Source organism: Ptychodera flava, chromosome 18 (assembly GCF_041260155.1).
Source record: "Ptychodera flava strain L36383 chromosome 18, AS_Pfla_20210202, whole genome shotgun sequence".
NCBI classification, from domain to species: domain Eukaryota; kingdom Metazoa; phylum Hemichordata; class Enteropneusta; family Ptychoderidae; genus Ptychodera; species Ptychodera flava.
This window is the reverse complement of record NC_091945.1, coordinates 10,180,362-10,203,078: the sequence shown is the minus strand read 5'-3', so window position 1 is coordinate 10,203,078 and position 22,717 is coordinate 10,180,362. Positions and strand designations below refer to the sequence as shown.

Genomic DNA, 22,717 nt, shown 5'->3' with positions numbered 1-22,717 from the left:
TGTCAATTTTCTTCTGACCTACCACTTGTGAGGACTCATTTTAAAGCTCTTGGCGAAAGAAAAGTTTTTACCGTCTTAGTTTTTCGAAAATCGGAAATTTATTTTTCCCCATAGAATTAACAACAGGGATGGTGGCCATTTTGAATTTCAAATATCGAGAAATCACAAGTTATTTGTCTCTCTAGTACCAAAGTTTGCACGGTGACCCCTGATTTTTATTCTTGCTTTGGTAAGAGAATGGTAGAAAGTTTCACTGAGGAAAGTTTGAGCAAAAGTTTAAGTCTTTCACTTTCGAGGTGCATATTACTTTAATGGGCATAACATGGTAAAAATAATCATAGACGTATGACAAAGAACCTACCTAAATCAGTTTGTTGGTGTTTTATTTGTGTTGACGAGTTCTTTGTTAGTAGACCAATCTCTTCTCTCTCCGTAGCCAATGAATCAAACAGACATTCCTGATCGTCGCCACAGTTTGATCTGATCTTACTCAAGTAATCTGGGTCTTCCCTTTCATATTTCTCGATTAGCTCGTCCAAGAACAACGGTTTGAATGTTGGGTCGTTGTAATCTGACCACGACTTTCCTTCTTCATACCAGAAGAGTGACTGTTCGGATGATATATTCCCTGTGTGTGGAACATCAGCGTCTATAATTATTGACTGTGTGACATTATAAAGCAATTCAAGAGGAAATACTAATATGACAAGGCTTGTTCGGTGAGATGGAAATTTGTATAATACAATTATTTTTTATTCGAATTGACCATTCAATGTAAAAGTTGATATTTAGTAGATTTCAATGGCAAGAAACTGTATATTTTGAAATTTCACCATAAGGAGATCAGACTATGGGACGAAGAGTCATCTTTCATTGAAACAGAGAAGTTTGTAATTATGAGCACAAACAGACAAACTTACGGGCGAGCATGCCGCCATACAAAGAAAAGACCAAAATGAATGCTTCAATAGAAAGTTCTCTCCACATGGAAAGTCCTCATTCCCGAGAGAGTTTAACATGCGAAAGGATCAGTATACTAGCAATTTTAATTGTTTACTCACATTGCTGACCGAATTCGAAGTATTCAGAGTCAGTGAAGTTGGTACCTGCAGGTTGTTTTATTGTACCGTCGGGAAGCTTAAAGTCGTTTGTAGGATCACCATCCCAAAATCCTTGTTTAATAAAACATTGAACAAATTTCAAGTTTATTCATGTGGCTATAATAGTAAAAAACATGCCAGTTAAAACGAAGATGACCTTTAATTAAATATTTGAATTCAATTTTTCTCGGAGGCAGTATTGGGCAGTAAGTAGGGTACTGATGGAATTGACGTTGATTTCGAGACCCTAATACGTCATTGTGCCCTTGAGAAAGGAACTTAACTCCTCATTGCTCCATTAGGTAGCGGTTCATGGGTACCCTATCCTGTAATTGGACATTCGCCTGTTGGATGATAGATTAAATAAAAAAAATGTGAAATTGAAGTGTCATTGAGATGCTAGTAACATTTGCAGGTAGCATGTGATGAAGGCAACTTTGTGTAGTTTCTGCAAGAGTATTTTATTTGTTGCTGTGGTTAGTCTGCCGTAAAATTAAACCTACCCAGTAAGCCTGTAACACGACCTTTGAACTCTTCTGGTGCCGAAAACAGGACATCAAGCATCTTCTCTGCGATTCCGATAGATATCGACATTTTGGACGAAAATGAAGCAACAAACCTGACCTTTGCCCCTGAACCCGATGTTGACTCTTCTGCTTTGAATGACAGGGATACGTTTGTGCCATTTGGTGTAAATGGTTCTGTGAATATGATTAATGAAGAAGTAAATTAAAGAAACAATCTTATCTATCTATCCATCCTTCCATTTGTTTGCGTTACTGTCTGCCTGCCCGTCTGTCTATCTATATTTTACATCCGTCCGTCCGTTCGTCCACCCATCAACCCATCCATGAATCCATGCATGCATGCATCCACCCATACTTGTATGTTTAATCGGTGCCCCGGTAAAAGCCTTTTTTTTTCAAAAGAAAAGAAAGAAATAAAGTAAATGACAACAACTAGAAAGTTCAAGGCTCATCTTGAAAACTTACGATCATCCAGGAACGTCTTGTTAAATAGCTCTCCATCGACGAGTATGTCATAATCATTACCATCGTCTGTCAGCTGAACTTGAACCTGGTCAGCGATAATTAAGAAACAGATCACAAACGCAATTGGCTATATCTCCGCCGCTTCAAAATACTCCTTGTGATGGCTTATATAATGCAAGGTCGTTACAAAAATATCGGAATTTATGTCCGAATACGTCGCCAAACAAAGGTATCCGGCCGGGTAGCGTCGAGGACAATACCCAAACGTACGATGTACGAGGGCATAACTTGCGGTATTTTGTGAATAATAATATTATTATACACCTTTTTAGTCCGATTTTTCCAATGTTATCAGAAAAAGTCGAAATTAAACTACTGTTAAGATTCCAGTGTCGCTCACTACGTCGTGCGATCGCGAGCAGACTGCGAATGCGTTCTGAGTGCGTCTATTTAAAGCGGACAGAACGAAATTTCAATCCGCGCATCGCAGTGCACATGCGGTAGGTATTGCAGTTCGGCAGCATGATTTCACTCAGATACTCAGGTTTAGCATTGACCGTTATTCATTGCGTCAAGTACTGCATATTTAGGTGCATACTCTTTGCAAAAATTGTAAAGTATTCTCTTTTTCCCCGTCTTTACGTTATGGTGTTATGAGGTCCGAAGTCAAATAGCGTCCAAAGTTAATTGAACTCTGCATCAAAGTTTAATGGACTCCGCGTCCTCTGGTACTGCAACTTAAAGGTATACCGTCACATCTTCCAATTTTGCCACAGTTACCATGGAAAGAGAAAATGTAACCAATCACAGATTTTAAGTGGGTGGCCGCTTTTTAAAATCAACGCCCTCATATGGTCGTTTTGAATATAAAGAAACGCCCCTTTGACCATATATGGGCATATTTAGATTACAGGTGACTGTATACCTTTAAATTGCGACTAAACTGCATAGCTTACAGACGTAGGTGTATAATAATGGAGGTTGTATCTCTATATGTAACATTATGTTCTCATTGTTCCCTTATTCTATTATTGTTACTTTTGAATTGCAAAGGGCACTATGCAGCTTAGTATTCTTCGGTAACACATATTTAGAACGTCTGATTCTAAGTCAAAAGATAACAGGATCCAATAATTTTGGCTATGGGGGTTATCTATTATTTATGTCCAAAGCCTTACCGTAGAACTGTTCTGTTGTTTTGCCACGAAAGCTACAAACACCGTAGCTTGGCTCTGTGTGCCATTCTTTGTGATTGCCCTTGCTGTTCTTCCTTGTAAATTGAAGATGTCGTCATCAACATGCACCAAGGTGTATTCGCCTAGTCCATTAAAGGTGTACGAAACGCCATCAAGAGTGTTCATGTGGGGATCTCCAAGCATCCAGCCTATGATCAATGACATTTTTTTTGATCAACTAAGACATTATGTCATATTATAATATAATTAAGTAATAACCCCGCCGCAGGAGGGTATACACGAGATTTTGTACAATGCGCGACGTATAGCGCTCGCCTATCGGCTCGTGCTATATTGAGCGAATTGTACCAAAGTCGAGTGAAACCGACTGCGGCGAAGGTTATTGCTATTATACAAGATGCTTCGCAGAATCTTGCTGAGTAAAACAGTTCCTGATTATGTATGCAAGAGAAGCGTCAGCTCCAAAATTGCTGAAGTGCATTGACATAACGGGTAAATCCGTGAATGGTGAATGGTGAAATCCGTCGGCAACATCGATATCCAAAAAGAAAAGTGTCATTTTATTTGTGAATGAACGAATACTAGCTTCTGAACGGTATGTCGCGTCTCAACTTCCACTGAATCAATGATTTGTGTACATCACACCCAAATGTCCTGCTTCAGAGATGTCTTCCATCATTGACCCCAACTTATTTTCACCAAGAGGTGAGTTACTGTAACTCGCACTTATCTGTTTATCGAAATTAGGTCTTTGAAACAAAGCGAACTGTTTCGGATTAAGTTTACATGTGCGTTCAAATGCACCGATTTGGGCAAATTTCGAAAATTCTGGTTTAGGGGCCATTTTACCACAGCTATCAGTGCTAAAACAGTATTTAAGCGTTAGTGGAATAAATTCTCGTCTAATTTAAAAGGCGCATGGTAGCATGATATATTTAAGCAATAAAGCACACCCAGCGACGGTATACAACGAGATTTTGACCAGTTCACGACATAAATGCACGAGCGATAGCGAGTGCATATATGAAGTGAACTGGTCAATATCGAATGGTATACCGTCGCTGGGTGTGATTTATTGCCATTATATCATAACAGTATATTGAAATTCCGGTTTGCAACGTCAAAAACTGATTTTTGCTTAACCTGAGAGCTCGTTCGTGTGCCAGCCGTGGTATATCACCAATACACCACGGTTCTTTTAGCGTCTCGACCAATCAGATCGCTGCATTTGTGCCAACAATATACTGGTATAAAATATTATATTATATTATATTATATTATATTATATTATATTATATTATATTATATTATGCCAGCATATATATATATATATATATATATATATATATATATATATATATATATATATATATATATATATATATATATATATATATATATATATATATATATTATATATATCGATTTGACCAGTCAACTTCATATATGCACTCGCTATCGCTCGTGCACATATGTCGTGAACTGGTCAAAATTTCGTGGCATACTGTCGCTGGGTGCTATTTATTGCTTAAGTATAGTGTCGTATAGTATAGTATAGTATAGTATAGTATAGTGGAGTGTAGTATAGTATAGTATAGTATAGTATAGTATAGTATAGTATAGTATAGTATAGTATAGTATAGTATAGTATAGTATAGTATAGTATAGTATAGTATAGAATAGTATAGTATAGTATAGTATAGTATAGTATAGTATAGTATAGTATAGTATAGTATAGTATAGTATACTATAGTATACTATAGTATAGTACAGTGTAGTATTGTATACCATGCCATAGCATGCCAAACTTTACTATACCATATTGGACGTAAATTTCAATGTGCAACCCTTGCTGTACTTTAGAAACATGGCAGTTCCAGCAAATCCGGAACACATCGGTGGTAAGGAATAAACAGAGAGCGAGTAAAGGACTTAAAAATATCATCCTTGCCTTGCTCATCTAGGCATGCTCAGATGAAATAGTAGATCTTAAAGAGACATGATTTAGTGTTTTGCTTACCCCATATAGGTGGAAAGTACCCACTACATGATCCCGGTGGTCGTTTCTCGGCATACAAGTCACAAAAATATGGATCCCTTGAATACTGGCAGCAGTAATAACGTGGTAATATATCTTCGTCTAGGAATTAGAATGACCAGATCTGATAAGTTTGTTGTCAAGCCTTGGGTTCTAGTTCATCCCATATTCTAAAAGTTTTTCGTGAATTGTAACTGAATGACATGATTAGCCTGGGTAATATTTCACTTGAGTTTATCTTATCCCGTTAGACGAATACATCTGTTTTGAAAACTAGTTTCTTTGTTTGTACACGTGACACAAATCATACCTAAGTTATGCTATGGCAAGTAGTGCACTCATGTAATTATGTCATCAAGCTGTTGGCGCAGACAATGTTACCGTCCTATAGACCAATATTTTTATAGAATAGAAAAGGGTAATTCGCAATATTCGCAAAGTAAACTTAATAATCCAGATAGATGTAGCTATTTATGATGCTTAAATTACTTTTTGAAGCGAAATACTCACTGTACCAAAGTCTGTACAAATACCAATTGAACCATCTCCACCACAAGAAACGACCGCTAAATTGCCATCTTTCTGTAAAACTGCTATCCCAAGTATATCTACCGTAACCTTCCACCAACGTGTGATCAGACCGGTAGCGACATCTTTGTCCTGCTCCCCAAGGGTTAGGGAAAATGGTTTGAATCGTAAAACTTCTCCCTGTCGAAAAGACAAAGTCAAAAGTTCATTTTCTTGATTCCAGTTGTTGTAAACCGTACCATTTTCCTAACAATGATAAACTTGACCCTGGCAGAAAATGTCGCTGTTCCTATCGTAATTAAGATTCACAGCTTTTTTTCATATGAATCATGGCTTCCTTGTGACTACAACAAAATGTAACACTGGATTGTTGTCGCCTGTTCCTGTGTTATATCAGCGTAATTGTCGTGATGTTGCAGCAAATCTCGAACGAGACGTAGTCATGCTTTTGATGTCGTACAAATGATACATGTTCTTGAAACTGAGATTACCCCTCCATGAAATTATTGAAATGCACGGTGGACAAGACTTTAAATGCTGGGCTTCCTTTTATTTTTATAATACACATAATATGAAAATGTAACATTTGTATACGCTGGCTGCCTTCATAAATATTTAGTGTTAGGCATATCCTCTAAAGGAGACACCACATGCGACAACTTATTTTCTAAGCAACTTGATTATAGATAACGGGATTTCTTGTATAGCAATCGTTTTTATTACATGCCCCGTAAATCGAACGCTGCGCGCTCCATAGGATTCAATGGTAAGTTGCCGATGACGTCGCGGGCCGCATAGTCATCACTGGACTGAAAGTGAACTGGAACTATTTTCAACTTGAAAACTTTTGGATGTGAAAGTCTTGAAATTTCATGTTTTGCACAGAAAATCAAGTTTTTAGAAAATTTCGCATAAAAATATCGATCAACCGCATAACAGTAGTTAAAATATATCAATGCGCCATTCGATGATGAAAATCGATCTATTTCTAACAGTTTTTCGTCTAAAATGAAAATAAAGCATTTGATTATAACTTGCCAATAAAGGTGAATATTTTTGGTGCAAACTGAATAAGAGAGGCATGTAATAAAAACATTATAGCCCAAACAAGGGACTCTGTACCCTCGGGCAGGAGACCATTTGCCCTCCTTACGTCGGGCAAATGGTCACCTACCCTCGGGCACATAGTCCCATGTTTGGGCTATAATATATATTCCACCTCAATACTCATCTGATTCGAACCCCATCTTATTTCGATAACCTCGGATAATATTATTGATAGAAGAATGAGGCTATTTAGTTTATTTTCAATGAGAGTAGTCAAGTCAACATGTCGCCTTGCGATGTCACACTATCGTGCTCCACGCCATTACTATTATGGAGATAGAAAATTCAAGGCGATTCCTAACAGATTTACTGGATCTTGTAAATAAATAGACACACCTTTAATAGAACTAAAGTTGGATAGCATCAAATGATTCAACGTGTTACAAGTGTTGTAAGTTACCTGAATATAAATTTCAATGTTGACACTCCGCTATGTAGGGCGAAGTTTAATGTTAGTTTGTTTACTTTGTTTACATGGAAATTGCATATTTAGTCAGGAACACAGTAAAACTCATGACATGGATAGTGTGTGTCTCCTCATTTAAAGTTAAATATTACGGTTGATATAACAGTCAACATCACATGACAAGGATGGTTTTGTATGTGTGAAATATAGCAATAAAGTCATGTCATCGATCCTTTATATACAAAATTTTATTTACAAGGTGATACTGACCTTGACGTCTATTTATCTGTGCCAGTAAATTTGGGTCAATCTCATCATCATTGAAGTTTCGTGTGGCTTCTTCGTCTTCCTCTGTGCCGCTGCCGAAAGCATTATCCTGCCGTCCCTGATCGAATCCACAAGGACAGGTTCCAAGTCCCCAACTCCATGTGTCTGGATGAGGTTGTCGATAGTACCACTCGAGGCAATACTTTTTTGGATTGACTGTGTATCGGTAATGGTTTTCAACACGAAATATCCACCTTCCTTTCTTGTTTGTGTTTCCATTGTACTGATCAGGTCGGTATTTTTGATGAAGCAAGGAAAGTTCCGATTTTTGTACGTTACGTATGTAGTGATATTTATACGAACTGTAGTAGTAGCTGTAGATTCCATGGTAACCGATGATGACGTCATTGTTCTCGCGCACTTTGTAGTTCCATTTCATTTCATCCTCCATGTAGTTGATGATAACAAACCCGTAAACACCGTCTGTCACCAAAGCTGCTTGAAAGGTGTTTGTCTGGAAATACATCAAATCAAACATTGACATGTGAAATATACCTATAACATTTGAACCAGAATGGTTTTTGTCATTTTCAACACTGGTCGTCTCTCATTTATAACAGAATTATCATGATGATGTTTGATGTCTGCAGCACGGCCTTTTAATGAATCGTAACTGGGTTGACGAGATACTTACGTTGGATTTCGTGTAAGCCACTGGAACAGCGGCTACATCGTACCACGTTATCAAAAGCATCCACTCTGCTCTGAAGTCATAAAATCTTGAATCCCTATAAGAATACCACCAGTACCAATAGCTTGGCGGTTCTGGATAGGCTCCTCTATTTTCCCTGACGTATTTACTAGCTCTGTCCAACATTTCGTGGTCTTTACTAGAGGCAGTCTTTCCAGAACTTCGATCGTAACTCTGTAAAATAACCCATTCACCCCGAATTTGTCAATAGTTTGCTATGTTTTGCTTAGAGGTTCGTCGAGTGTCTGACTCAGCACAAATGACACGAATGCTGATACGACACAAGGAACAGGCGATATTGGGTTAATAACCGATTTATCATATACCCATGCCAATACGTTTAGGGAATTTTTACTAATAGAACGAAAAACCTTTAATTTTGAGGCTTTACTTAATAATATATATATTAATATTTATTACGCCTCGCGCATAAATATCAAATATTTATGTGAACAGGCTTCATTCATAAAGTATACGACGAAGATGTCAACATCACGCGCGACATCGCTGCAAGTCGTCAATATCTCAATGAAACCCAGACGAAAGACACCGGGATACAAAAAGCGTCTTACAGAAGGAACATTTTAAGGTACAATATGCTATTACAACTGTAACCGATTAAAAATTGATCAGCTTTAAATCTATCCTGATTTCGATCGTTGTACGGCACGGAGCTCGCGCGGAGAGGGACTGCCATTTTGTTAGTTTACCTTTAGAGTTGCCATGTCAACAGTCGTCGCTCGCGCGACATCGCTGTCACGCCACGAGCTCACTACCTGTTCGGTGGAGACCGTGCACAGTGCCGGCGCCGTGCGAACGGCAGAATGTTTGCTAGAACTTGACCAAGAAACATACTATGGCAAAACATTTCAAGACTCAACGTGATATTTCCGTATTTTGCAACAAGACATACCCGTGTTCCTCGAAGCCCTTTAAGTTTTTACGTCGGCGACATCGCTTCGCAGGCTGGGAGCGGTAGCCATTTTGTTGTTTACGTTGTTTACCAACAAACTGCTAATGTAGTTCGGGAAAACTCTAAAACTGATGACGTTCATCGTGCATATCTCGACGTTTACCGTGAAATATCAAGGCTGATATTTTACGTTAAACGTCACTAGGATGTAGCAATATGTGCATGGGTATATGATAAAGAGTAATATCGGCGATGAGGAGGAGTATAACAGTGACTTTTCAGAAATAAACTTGTAAGAATCGAATAAGAGGCAATGGCTAAAATAAAACGTTTGACCGGTTCGATCAATCATTGAAGGCATATATCATGTACATTATATATTCATTTTACGAGGCAAAGGTACCTCTTTAGCTCAGAGATTCCTTCACTTGTCAAAAAAAAAAACCGTGATTGTTTGTATGTGCGCACTTTCAATAACTGTTTGCATGTACATGACGTACTAATAACATTTATATTACGTTCCTCCTAATAATCTATATATCGCCTTCAGTAAATTATGGTTAAGCTTCCTTGCATTTTATTTTTAGGAGCATATTTACAAACAACTTTTAAAGGCGTAAATTTGATTTGTTGAATCTTTGATATCACAGTGTCAATGACTACAAAATTAATATACTACAAAAGAGAGACAAAGACACGATTTACAGAGGAATGATTTTTAATACACTTTTGACGTCTGTCATATCAACAAAGCTCTGCTAAGGTTGTCCTCATTGTCTTTGAAGAAGTTAAACTTACATGATAGTAGACTTCGCCGACAGTCGGATCAGAGACATCAACATCATCCCAAAACACAGCCACCATGGGAAATGAATACGAGTCATTGTACGTGTGAAATCCATTTTTATAGGGGTTCGGGAAGGCAAACTTTTCATCGTTCACGTTTTTGAAGATTATCAGGCCATTGTCCGTGAACTGTTGATAAGTAATACATATCGCATTCAGTTACTCTTTTAACAACACAGATATTATTTGAACAAGCTTTACTATTGTTACCACCGTACTCTCAATCTACAATATGCACATGCCAATCATTTCGTTAAAACAGAGTTTCTGATTATTCTTTAAGTTTCCTTAGTTTTCATGTATAAAACGATGTTTTTTTTTCTCCAATCGGGCTCGAACCCACAGCGCACGGTACCCAATCACCTAGCAGCAGAGGCCGCAAACAGAACCGCCCGGCTAAATCCCCAATCTCAAAAAAGATTGGTTCAATAACCGAGCTAAGGATGTTGCAATTCTGACTGCGCCCTCGCCACTCGATCGCCGTAGAGTTCGTGAAGCACACACGCTAGTACACACACTTTCATACATCTCACACAAACTTTATCGAAGCGAAGCAATGAATACATCGGAACGATTTGTTTATGTGTAGTGGAATTATGTTGTTCCTGCTCATTCTGTATCACTAATTCATTACTCAAAAATTCACATTCAGGTGGATTGTTCAGCCCAGTTACCTTAGTTACTTACATAAACGTTACTGTAGAAGTTCCTCCAGAATGGAAAGCCTGTCAGGTATGTAATTGTTTCACTGACAAGATCAAATGATGGTGAGGTGGATGCATCCCTATCGTATCGTTCTCTCAGCTTTAGATCACCCTCGTTTTCACCAAACGGAAACATTATTTTCTCTGAAAGAGGCGGGTGAAAAAACGAAATGTGAATCGATAACATTTCTATAGAACGTCTCAAAACAATTTTTTCAATAGACTTGGCATTAAAAGGAAATCTTTATAGAAAACCGGCTAAAATGTGTATTAATAAAACGACCAGTCGTCTTCTATGTAATCAATTAGTATTGCACCATTGCCTTCAAATTTTCAAATTTTCTATTTTAAGGTGCCTGACCTTTACAGTCGAGTCCATCACCCCTGTATCCCTTCTTGCACATACAATCATAACTTCCTATTGTATTTGTGCAGTTTGCATTGACATGACAAAGATGTAACCCGTCTTCACATTCGTCCGTGTCTGCGTGTAAGAGAGAAAAAAAGCATTTCATGAATACAACTTAAGGTTTCCAATATCAATAGCGATCTAGGTCGATATAAAAACCAAGTGCATAATAGGTTAAGGAGTATAAATTCAAAGGGGGAGGTATTTTATAGATTTGCTTCTCATGTCCTCCTCATTCATTCATCCAGTCACTCGTTCTATCAAAATAGGGACGGTATTTTATGCAACATATTCTCTCTTCCTTACATCCGTACGCCATTGGTTTTCGATCAGAGCGTTACGCGACACGAGCCCCTGCAAAAGTGAAGCAAAACGCTTAGCTGTGCGTAGGTATTCAGCAATATGCAGTCAATGACATGAAAAAAGCATTCATATTCGTGTTATTAAAAATGACGGCGCGTTTGTATTCTTTTTCCGGTCCGTTACTCCACAATAGCTGGATGTAGCTTACCTATGCAAGTTTCATTGTTGTCATCAAGTTGATAACTATCCTTGCAAAGGCAGTAGTAACCCCTGGCGTCTTGAGTGCGATCTACGTTGATGCAGTAATCTGTACAGTTATCCTCTTTAATGTAACATTCGTCAATATCTTGGGTATAAAAAAGAAAACGTTACTTCTACCAGCCAATGATATTGGTCAGTAGTCAAACCTGAAAAAAATGTCTAGTTTTAACAGGGTTGATGAGTTTGACTTTCAAATATAGTTCTCACATAGACAAACTTATAAGTAACAATCACAAATGGGATGCGATAGCTAGTTGACCAAACATCAAGAGTTAAACAATTCGCTAAAAGTGGTACATTACATGCACAACGGATGCTGACAGCCTCAGAACGGATATAAATGCAGAGATAAAGCTCTATCCGTTCCAAATGAAATAAGTACCTGTATCGCAGTTTGTTCCTTTCCATCCTATGTCACAGTCACACTCGTACATATTTTCCAAATCTCGACATATACCGTGGACACACGGGTTACTTGCACATTCGTCTATATCTGTAACGAGAAATTACAACGCATCGCAAAATTCATGCCTATAAAAACTTATCATTATTGCAAAGCGTATAAACACACATAAGAATCACACCATCTTTATCTCGAGATTTGACATTTGCAACGCAAATGAGGATTTTATGAGCATTGAATTTCACTTGTTGGGTTTTGCATGATTACTACGGTAGAAGAGCAACACTCGGTACTCTGATGGCCAGTTACATTGTTTGTATAGTCCTTGCTACTCTGCACGTTTGCAAGTGGAACAGCGGATATTAAAAGGTAGTTTTAACATCTGATGTGTACAGCTATTTTTTCCTTTCTGAGACTTACCAATGGTGCAATTGCGACCGGTCCAACCTGGTGCACATGTACACTCATAGCGAGCTCGTAAGTCATGGCAAGTAGCTGCATTTCTGCATGGTTGTCCGTCACATTCGTCTATATCTGCGCATGTGAAAATGAAAGAGATGAGTAAGAAAAAACAATCATCATCGTCACACTATTATCCCATTAGATTTCTCTTAAACTTCGAAATTCCTATCACAAGATGGTAACATATTAGCAAATTTGACAGGGTTGGCCTAGAAACAAGAGAGTAAAAACAGTACTATCGTCAATTGCAACAAAAGCTCGCACCTCACAAGCCATCAGAACATTGTACGAAAAGTGTTTCCTCGCTTAATTACTTTATTTGCAATGTTTTCGTCGGATCTACTTTAATTGCTGTGGCGGAAAGCGTATACCTGCAAAAGATAACGGCGCGAAATTATCCTGAATTTCATTTTTAAAATTTAATGTCCATCAATTTTCATGATGTTGCCGTGGACTCTCTAACAAATATTTGTCATCCTCGACCAAAATCATGGTCATTAGTGAAATACAGTTACCATATGTTTCGATGTTTATTAGTTTCAGCTATTCAGGAACGGCCATGGAACATCAAGCGGACACCTTTTTGTTCCTTTAATCTTGATCATCACATTAATCGCAGTCGTTTTTTATTTGTAATAATGACAGTAAAGTTGAGGTCAACTGCTTTTCATCCCTCTTTCAAACATCAAGATGGAAGTCATCTAAAATTCAAATATATCCCATATTGTTTACCGAATGGACAGAATGCTAAAAACATTGAGATTTAATGATAGAGTTTTTTGTAATTGTCATTGTGACATATGGTTTCCGATGTTTTGTTTGACAATAGGATGTCGCAAGAAATGTGTGTGATCAAACAGGCATGAGGCACAGTTTAAAATGGTTAGAATTACAGTATGTCAGAATCAATTAACCAAACCTCTGATATTACTTATACTATGTGAAAAGGTGAGATGTTCTGTAAAACACCGCTCCACAGCATTTTAAACAAAACAAATTACCAAAAAAACCCCCAAAACATTACGATAGTCTGTGGTCATGTAAGAGTCACTACAATGGCCTATCTGCTTACATAACTCCTGTTTGGCAATTTTGTACATACCTTCAAAACAATTGATCCCTTCAAAGCCGGACCAACATTGACATTCGTATGCATTGATCAAATCGTTGCAGTCACCATAAATACAGGGATCAGATTCGCATTCGTCGATATCTAAGAAAAGATTATACAATTTACAACAGGATATTTTGATGAATAAAATGCCATAACCAGTAAGTAACTAAATATGACAAAATAGCTCAAATCGCACAACGAGTGAGGGGTTAAATGATGTCAGTTTGTAGCAAATGTAATAAATAAATTGTTTTTAATGGAGCTAGAAATAATACATTTGAATTCTAAAAGGGACGGCGTTATATTTCATGACGACAGAGAGTCTCAATTTTAATGAAACTATGTGAGCGCTTTTGATAAAAAATTGTACCTTAGTCAACAGTTTACATTGTAAATGTGGTCGATGAAAAAAATTCTTCCATCATTTATGACACTAAAGAACTCCGTTAGCCGAAAAACAATGTTATCTTTTTTAATCATGATAACGCATGATTTATGTTGGTTAGACCATCTGTCAAACAGGCTTTAGAATATTTAATTAATACTCACCAATCTCGCAGTTTTTGCCAGTGAAACCGGGGCAACATTCGCATCGATATGAATTGACCATATCAATGCATGTTCCATTTACACAGGGATTTGATGCACATTCGTCGATATCTGTTGTAAAGGTTTGAAAGAATGATATCCTATCAATTGCACTGATTTAAATTTGATATCATCAGATCAGATTTCATTCATTTATTTAAAGACTATGGAAGCAAAAGAAGAAATTAGAGGTAAGTACCCAGTTACCATCTCTTCCTTCGTCATATAAGCCTAGGTTTTAATCATACTGCGTCATACCCGGGACGAAATCGAGTATCTGACACATAACTGGAATGTTGATATAATTGACAATGTCCTATGTATCGTATGACCATATCAAGAATTTTATCGATTGGGAAATGCTCAGGAAGTTTAGAAGTCCACTTTTTTTCTTAAAATGGGCATCGGTGGCACTGCTAATACATCCACTTCTACAGGAAAGATACATTGGTGGCGTCACCTTGTAGGCGTAGGCCTTGCATAAAAAACTGCAATGACTTTAAGGCAACAAAGTTTGGAATGAATACAAGAATCAATATGCTATCAATATGCAGTTATGGTAACTAGACATCTCCTATCTCCTTCCTACCTACGAAATCGTAAGGCTAAAATTACTATGTCAAAAAGGTCGTCAGCTATGAATAAAGACCTCCTTGTATGATAACTGGCAAGCTTGATTGTGAAATACTCGTAGCAAATTATTTACGGTAAATATCCAGAGGATGAAGCAATATTGGAAAAGGTGCATGACAGATTCGACAACACTCTGGCAAACGTCAGTTTGGCAAACGTCAATCAGCAATTATATAAGTATGCCATTTTGTCAGATCAGGCCGCAATAGTTGTATTTTTGGGGTGCGGCATTGTCTTTAAAATGGAACATTTTGCCTCGTTGATAACAATTCTACTCACCAGTGCAACTGATTCCATCATCTACTGGAATGTATCCGGGGTTACAAAAGCAAAGATGGAATCCAGGCAAATTTATACAGTGTTGAGAACAGTTATGCAATCCCGATGTACATTCATTGATATCTATGAATAAAAAAATGTAAAACTTTATTGTCAATTAAATTACACTCGTGTGATTATATAATTTTATTATTTGATTTAATTACTTTAATTTAGTTATATAATTTTCAAATGTCTAGGCTGCTGGTTATCGATGGCCTGGAAGATTTTGCTCATCAAATATTCTTTAGAACCAAATAAACTGTTCAACGTAAATGTCAACTAAGCTAACGACTCTTGTAATTCCTTTTATTGTTGATCTGCGGTAAGTTGCCATCTATAAAATACTTTGAATGTCATGTCGACATGTAAAAGTAATATGACTTACACTTTCCCCTTGGGCGCTCTAGGATATGTATTTCACTGAATTTGTCACTTTGTGCATCAGCATGAAGGATGTAACATGTCGTTAGAGTGCGCTTGCCCATTCTGGACACCTTGTAGCAGTGATTGGTACCGCTGTCGTCATTACGTACCATTAACTATTTGTTTGTTAGATCTACTAATTTACTGAAGTTGAATGATACTGATTATTATTTGACCCGTTTTCATGTCATATTTCACCACTGAATCGCACAGTATGTTACAGAATATCATATTAAACTGATATTAAACTGACGGATCATCTATTTTCGAACATTGATTCTGGTCTCTTCAATGGTTTATTATTTTTGGATCTACGTAAGGCCTTTGATCTGGTTGACATGATATTCTCATAGATAAACTTGCTATTTATGGTGTTTCCGGGTCATCTCCTCCGTTGGTTTCGCTCGTACCTGACAGACAGAACTCAGCTTGTTCAGTATCTTGGATGTGAGTCTGAGGTCTTGCCAATTGTTAGTGGCGTCCCTCAAGGGTCTATTCTCGGCCCTCTGCTTTTTTTATTTTCATCAACGACCTTCCCCTTTGCCTTAACACGGGTGGTTAGATATGTTCGCTAACGACCAAACTTTGTGTGTTTCAGGTACTAGCGTCGATGAAATTACTTCTCGTATGAACGATAATGTTGTTCCAATCTCATCGTGGGTTTCTAATAATGCTATGGTTGTCAACACGGAGAAAACTAAAAGTATGGTTATTGCTTCTTGCCCTAAAATTAGACATGTTACTAACACTGAGGCCTCTATTTGTGTCACAATACAAGAAACAATTATCTCCAATGTCTCTTCTCACATCCTTTTAGGCGTTTCAATTGATTCAACTTTAAGTTGGGATGTTCACGTTGATAACCTGTGTAAGAAACTTTCTACCAGAATTGGTATCCTTCGCAAACTACGTCCATTTGCCACTACGAGTATTCGTTTGGTTGTGTACAATGCACTTTTCCTTTCTTTGATTGATTATTGTTGCACTGTTTGCGGCAATACTTCGAAGTCAAATATTCACCGTATTTATAAACTCCAGAAGAGGGCTGGAAGAGTAATTTTAGGGGTTGACATGAGTGTTCCCTCACGAACTATCTTTTTAACTTTGCACTGGTTACCGATTGACCTACGTATTATGTATTTCACCGCATTATTGACATTCAAATCATTGAATGGCCTTGCACGCTCTTATTTGAGTGACGTTTTTCATCGAATTTCATCGAACACCCGTAATGCCAGTCATGGAAATTTGTGTGTTCCAAAATTTAAGACTACCACAGGTCAAAAGTCTTCTCTTTTCGTGCTGCAAATACTTGGCATACAATTCCCCCTGCGATTAGAAATACCTCAACTTTAGCCCTTTCAAAGTAAAGTTGCGAGATTATCTTATGACGAAGTTTACAAATGAGGGTTCAGATTTATATTAATTTATTTCTTTTTGTTGCAATGAAGATGTTACTCATCCTTTTTCCTTTATTTTTGAACACTTGCTGTATTTACATGTACATTGTATTTGCTATTTATACTCATGTACTTTTTTCGAGCTCACAGAGTGCTCTGATGTAAATTACAATTTGTTTTGTAACTCAGATTACCCTCTTTAAATAAAGTCTAATAATATAATAATAATAATAATAATAATAATAATATTTGCTTTTATAGTCTTCAAAATAGTATACACCGGGGGCGAGCTAATGCTGTAACCGTACCACTGTATCACGCTGTTGCTCACGAATATCTCACAGAAACAGATTTACGCCCATGGAACTTTACACAGGTGATTAAGAAACCAACATAGCGATAAAACGGAATCCGCGAGGAGCGTGGGAAATTAGCCACATAAACAAATGATTTATGGTAACCACAAGGGAGGCACAGGTAGGACAAATAGGTATGATTGAGTTCAAGAGCTGGGAATGGCCAGAGTAGCGGACTCACTATCAGATGATTGCGAGTTCTAGACTCTGGCATTGTGTATGTCCTTTAACAAAGCCCTTGATGAATCATTGCAAAATTGGATATTGTGTTATGGGTCAATCATCCTGTAAACGGGCTTACCGTCCACTAGATGACAGAGGAAACATAAACATCCCCCATATTTAAAGAAACATGACCTTAAAAACTTATTTGATGAGAGTTTTAAAAACGTTTTCCGGGAAATGAATTCTGGAAATTTGGCTTTTCACATTTTTGTTGATTTTGAACACCCTAGAATGAGGATATCGGGGCGGATACATGTCGAAGTTAAAATATATCAAATATTATATTTCAGAACTGAAAATGTTTTACCAAAAGGACTAAAATACTTATATATACAAATTATATCTAATTAAAAGGGAACCAGCGATTATCCATACAAAATTTAAAATAAAACTTGATTTCTATTATTAGCGTTCTAGACAAGTAATTGACCTTTCTAAGCTAACAGTTCTCTAGTGAGCAATAAGTTATATATAAGTTATATATTTTCGAAAAGCCTATATATACGGGAACATTTCTGTTACCATGGTGTCACCAATGTTTACATGTTTACATGTTTACATTTTCTATTACGTGACAGGTAATTTCCAAAAGTTTCGGTTTTTCCTATGTGTGAGTGCAAACTGTCCTGCGGATCTTCCAAAGTGTTTTCTAGTCTCAGAATGTTTTTAAAACGTCTAAAAGATTTTTTTGCCACAAAAACTTAGAGAGCGGTGAATTTAACCCTAGTTGATTTCTGTACAATTGTGCTCTTAAAAAACTGAGCAACATATAAAAAATCTGAGACACGTTTTGGAAGAGCGTTGTGACAGCTTGCATTCCAGCAAATTTGAGTCAGATATTTTGAAGTATTGAAACAAAACTTAGGAAAACGGATTTTTGAAAGGGGAAAGGTTGTGCATATTGCATTTCACACGATAGTTATGTAAACAATGGTGACACTGTGGTTACCAAAATGTTCCCCTGTATCCAGGCTTTCAGAAAATGTACAATTTACGGGGAGGTGGTTCCTGTTAAGACTTACATAAATGCATACATATTGCAATTTTCTCCCCGTATAATTTCTCTGGTCGTATATTTGTTCGCCGCATTTATTAGCCGATCAAAAGTAGAATTCAGCTAACTTACCAACACAAATGTCACTTGTGATTGGTCCTTGACGCCATTTGACAAAACCACTGTTGCATTCGCAGGTTTGTTTGCCGTCTTCAATTTTACAGGAGCCGAAAAGACAGTTTCTTGTGCAATCTGGACGATTCGACGCTACAAAAACATAAAATGTGATGTTCAATTGACATGCAACTAGTAATTAGATTTCGTAGAAATTCTAATGTTATATCCGAAATGGCAGGGGAATTGACTGCAAACAGCCAGAAGATTGAAATCAGATATATTGGAAGCGAAACGTTAAAGGATTAATTGTATAACTCTTGATGCTAGTGTGACTGCTGGATAAATTTCATTATATCTGGCATTAAACCGTTTACGTAAGATTATACAAATTCGAACTTTTAGATCAGTATCCTAACTATGAGCAAGTATGAATGCATGTGTTGTGACAAATTTCTTCTTATTCACATGCCATTTATACTTAAATGTAATGTTAACACTTTGGAGAGTTGATTTATGAAGCTAAATGGGTCAAACTCATCCCTAGTGGTAAGACTGAAAGTACAAATTAAACAAACACATCAACGCTATCACTGCATGAAAACCCGATAATACTTACTGTTTTGCATGGATTATTGCCTGTATTTTAGCTGAAGAGTGCATATACAGATGAATACAGTTAATAATCCTTTGCTTGTATTCAGCAAGCCTGTACTCATGTGGATTCATGTGAATTCACGTGTATTATTCTATAATACAGGCAACTCATTAGTGTGAATTTATCTGTATTATTGCGTTTTCATGCAGTGTATAAAATTCAATAAACAGTTACACTTGGCAAAATGCTGGATACACAACAATATACACATTTACTAATTCTTTACATTTGTCAAATACGTTAAGAATACACGTACGAATACTAATAAAATGCACAAGTACAGTGTACACGGTGTTCAAAGATCTCTGTTCTTTACTTTTACCCTCGTTTTGTATGAATATACAATACCTATATCAACGTATTGATATGTTCCATTTATAAAGATATACTTTATATATACCACTATTGTTGTGTTCCATATACGTCCAAACACGTAAACATACTGAACGTACATCTAGCATTTTGTAAATAATAAGTAAGTGCCACAGTGTGCGTAATTTTAAAGTTCACCCCACATTTTGTACTGAGCCAGCACACAATCTGACACAAAAGTGTAATATATTTAAATATATGTACTTACGCGAAGAACAAGTAGTCCCGCTGTAACCTGGCAAGCACTGACATTCGTAATCATCTTGTTTACTTATACAGGTACCGCCATTCCAACATGGTTTATTCACACACCAATTTCTCTCTACACAATTGGAAAGTTCTCGATGGTTAAAAGTGTAACATGCGTTCCACGTATTGTTCCGAACTTTATATAGTATTGCCTAGTTTTAAAGTTACTGCTTACTTTTAAGTTCTTCATTGAAAAAGGCTAGATTTTGATAATTTTAAACGGATATCGTCAGTTTAGTATCACCAAGCCTTTATAAATGGACTTGTGATACATAGTCCCTTTAAAGAAAATATACCGGTAATTAATATTGCGTATACGTCGGCCAATGAAGCAAGAAGAAAAACATTTTTTCATATTTGACTCTTACAAGTTGCACAGCATGATTGAATTATCCGCAACGTAATGTTGCAAACTTTTAGTGATGAACTATTTATGCTAATTCAATAGCCCTTAATTCACATGGCTCACAATTCGAAAATATTTTGCCCGCAACCTATAATAGCGATATCAAACCCTTACCTAGCTGTTGGTCCATAGCTGTGGTGTTTTCGGACGGGATTTCTGCCTTTTAAAGGGCTGGTTTCGACTTTTATGGTTTTGACCCCGTTGAAACCAGCCCGTTAAAAGACAGGAATCCCGTCCGAAAAGACCTCAGCTATGGACCCACAGCTAACTCTTACCAAATTGGCAGTTTCTTCCAACCCAGGCTCGTGGACAGTAACATTGATAAGAGGATCCTCGTTCCACACATGTGCCTCCGTTTTGGCAGGGCTCTTTATCACAAGGATCTTTTAAAAACAATTCAGGAAAGCAATAGTTGAATATTTTTTCACAAAAGTAAGAAAATACGCTTTCATGCTATATTGTAGGTGGTGTTGCGGTTTGGCAGCACTACAGTTCTAGAAAACTATGTTTCACTGAAATAATCTGAAAATCCGCTTCCTCTTTGCTACATTTAACATTTAAAAAGGAAACTGAATATCTAATCATTGCAAAGGGATGACTGTTGTTTTAAACACCATAAGATCCTTATTTTTCGAGAGTAAGTCATTAAAATTATACCACCATATTTACTTATGTATTTTTTATTTGTTTATGATTTAATTATTTATTTGGAGAACGATTCTGTTTCAAGAACTTCGTTATCAATATTTGTCCATTTATTTAAGTATACGTAAAAGTGTTTGTAAATATTCGTGTTAGTTATGAGTATATTTTTAACACATCATGGTTCAGCAATTACATCCATATTCTAGTCTCAGCGTCAAACACATGATCGAAGCTCATGGAAAAAATTGGTGCTTAAATGTGGACCTTCTTTTCATTGTTTTCTCTCAATACTTGAACAAATTTGCAAAAATGGCAAGTCAAAATAAAGTTCCAGCCATAAACAAAATTCGAAAGTAAATTGTGAATGTTGGACTGCCGATTTTCTGAAGCACATTCTAATAAACGATTTGCCCTTCTTCAAACAAGACATACAATGACATAATTAGCAACATTGATGAAAAGGTGATTTCAAGCAGAAATTTAAAATGTATTGAAAAACATTTCCATTAACAAAGTATTTTAGCGCTACAAAGGAATACGACTTACTAATTAGTTGTGGGCACTCATAAGTCCCTGGAGTTTGTGTTGTTGTTTCTGTACTGAATGTTGGATTCCTGCTTGAAGTATCAGGTGTTCTTGAAGTGGAGATTATTGTAGTTGGTCTCTTTGTTGAACTTATTGTTGTAGATGGTAGAGTGGTTGGTTTCTCTGTTGTACTTATTGTGGTAGGAGGCTTAGTGGTTGGTTCCTCTGTTGTACTTATTGTGGTTGGGGGCTTAGTGGTTGGTTCCTCTGTTGTACTTATTGTGGTTGGGGGCTTAGTGGTTGGTTCCTCTGTTGTACTTATTGTTGTTGGGGGCTTAGTGGTTGGTTCCTCTGTTGTACTTATTGTGGTTGGGGGCTTAGTGGTTGGTTCCTCTGTTGTACTTATTGTTGTTGAGAGTTTAGTGGTTGTTTCCTCTGTTGTACTTATTGTTGTTGGGGGTTTAGTGGTTGGTTCCTCTGTTGTACTTATTGTGGTTGGGGGCTTAGTGGTTGGTTCCTCTGTTGTACTTATTGTTGTTGGGGGTTTAGTGGTTGGTTCCTCTGTTGTACTTATTGTTGTTTGGGGTTTAGTGGTTGGTTCCTCTGTTGTACTTATTGTTGTTGGGGGCTTAGTGGTTGGTTCCTCTGTTGTACTTATTGTTGTTGGGGTTTAGTGGTTGGTTCCTCTGTTGTACTTATTGTGGTTGGGGCTTAGTGGTTGGTTCCTCTGTTGTACTTATTGTGGTTGGGGGCTTAGTGGTTGGTTCCTCTGTTGTACTTATTGTGGTTGGGGGCTTAGTGGTTGGTTCCTCTGTTGTACTTATTGTGGTTGGGGGCTTAGTGGTTGGTTCCTCTGTTGTACTTATTGTGGTTGGAGGCTTAGTGGTTGGTTCCTCTGTTGTACTTATTGTGGTTGGGGGCTTAGTGGTTGGTTCCTCTGTTGTACTTATTGTTGTAGGGGGCTTAGTTGTTGGTTCCTCTGTTGTACTTATTGTGGTTGGAGGCTTA

At 37.2% G+C, this 22,717-nt stretch overlaps 1 protein-coding gene across 1 annotated transcript in view; it reads right to left on the bottom strand.

Moving 5' to 3' along the window:
• Positions 1–22,713, bottom strand: part of LOC139117934 (mucin-like protein) — a 47,996-nt gene extending 25,283 nt beyond the window's left edge. Inside the window, exons 1-22 of the mRNA XM_070681173.1 lie at positions 21,731–22,713; positions 20,815–20,922; positions 20,093–20,206; positions 18,873–19,007; positions 15,301–15,423; positions 14,350–14,460; positions 13,789–13,899; positions 12,645–12,758; positions 12,204–12,314; positions 11,769–11,906; positions 11,210–11,332; positions 10,832–10,992; positions 10,097–10,273; positions 8,329–8,559; positions 7,638–8,148; positions 5,837–6,034; positions 5,309–5,428; positions 3,271–3,476; positions 2,093–2,177; positions 1,604–1,801; positions 1,062–1,172; positions 362–628 (exon numbers count right to left, since the gene is read on the bottom strand). Coding sequence (XP_070537274.1) covers positions 362–628; positions 1,062–1,172; positions 1,604–1,801; positions 2,093–2,177; positions 3,271–3,476; positions 5,309–5,428; positions 5,837–6,034; positions 7,638–8,148; positions 8,329–8,559; positions 10,097–10,273; positions 10,832–10,992; positions 11,210–11,332; positions 11,769–11,906; positions 12,204–12,314; positions 12,645–12,758; positions 13,789–13,899; positions 14,350–14,410 — 2,923 coding nt within the window. The 5' untranslated portion in view covers positions 14,411–14,460; positions 15,301–15,423; positions 18,873–19,007; ... (1 more) ...; positions 20,815–20,922; positions 21,731–22,713. The remainder of the gene's footprint in view (positions 1–361; positions 629–1,061; positions 1,173–1,603; positions 1,802–2,092; positions 2,178–3,270; positions 3,477–5,308; positions 5,429–5,836; positions 6,035–7,637; positions 8,149–8,328; positions 8,560–10,096; positions 10,274–10,831; positions 10,993–11,209; positions 11,333–11,768; positions 11,907–12,203; positions 12,315–12,644; positions 12,759–13,788; positions 13,900–14,349; positions 14,461–15,300; positions 15,424–18,872; positions 19,008–20,092; positions 20,207–20,814; positions 20,923–21,730) is intronic.
• Between the last annotated feature and the right edge of the window lie 4 nt (positions 22,714–22,717).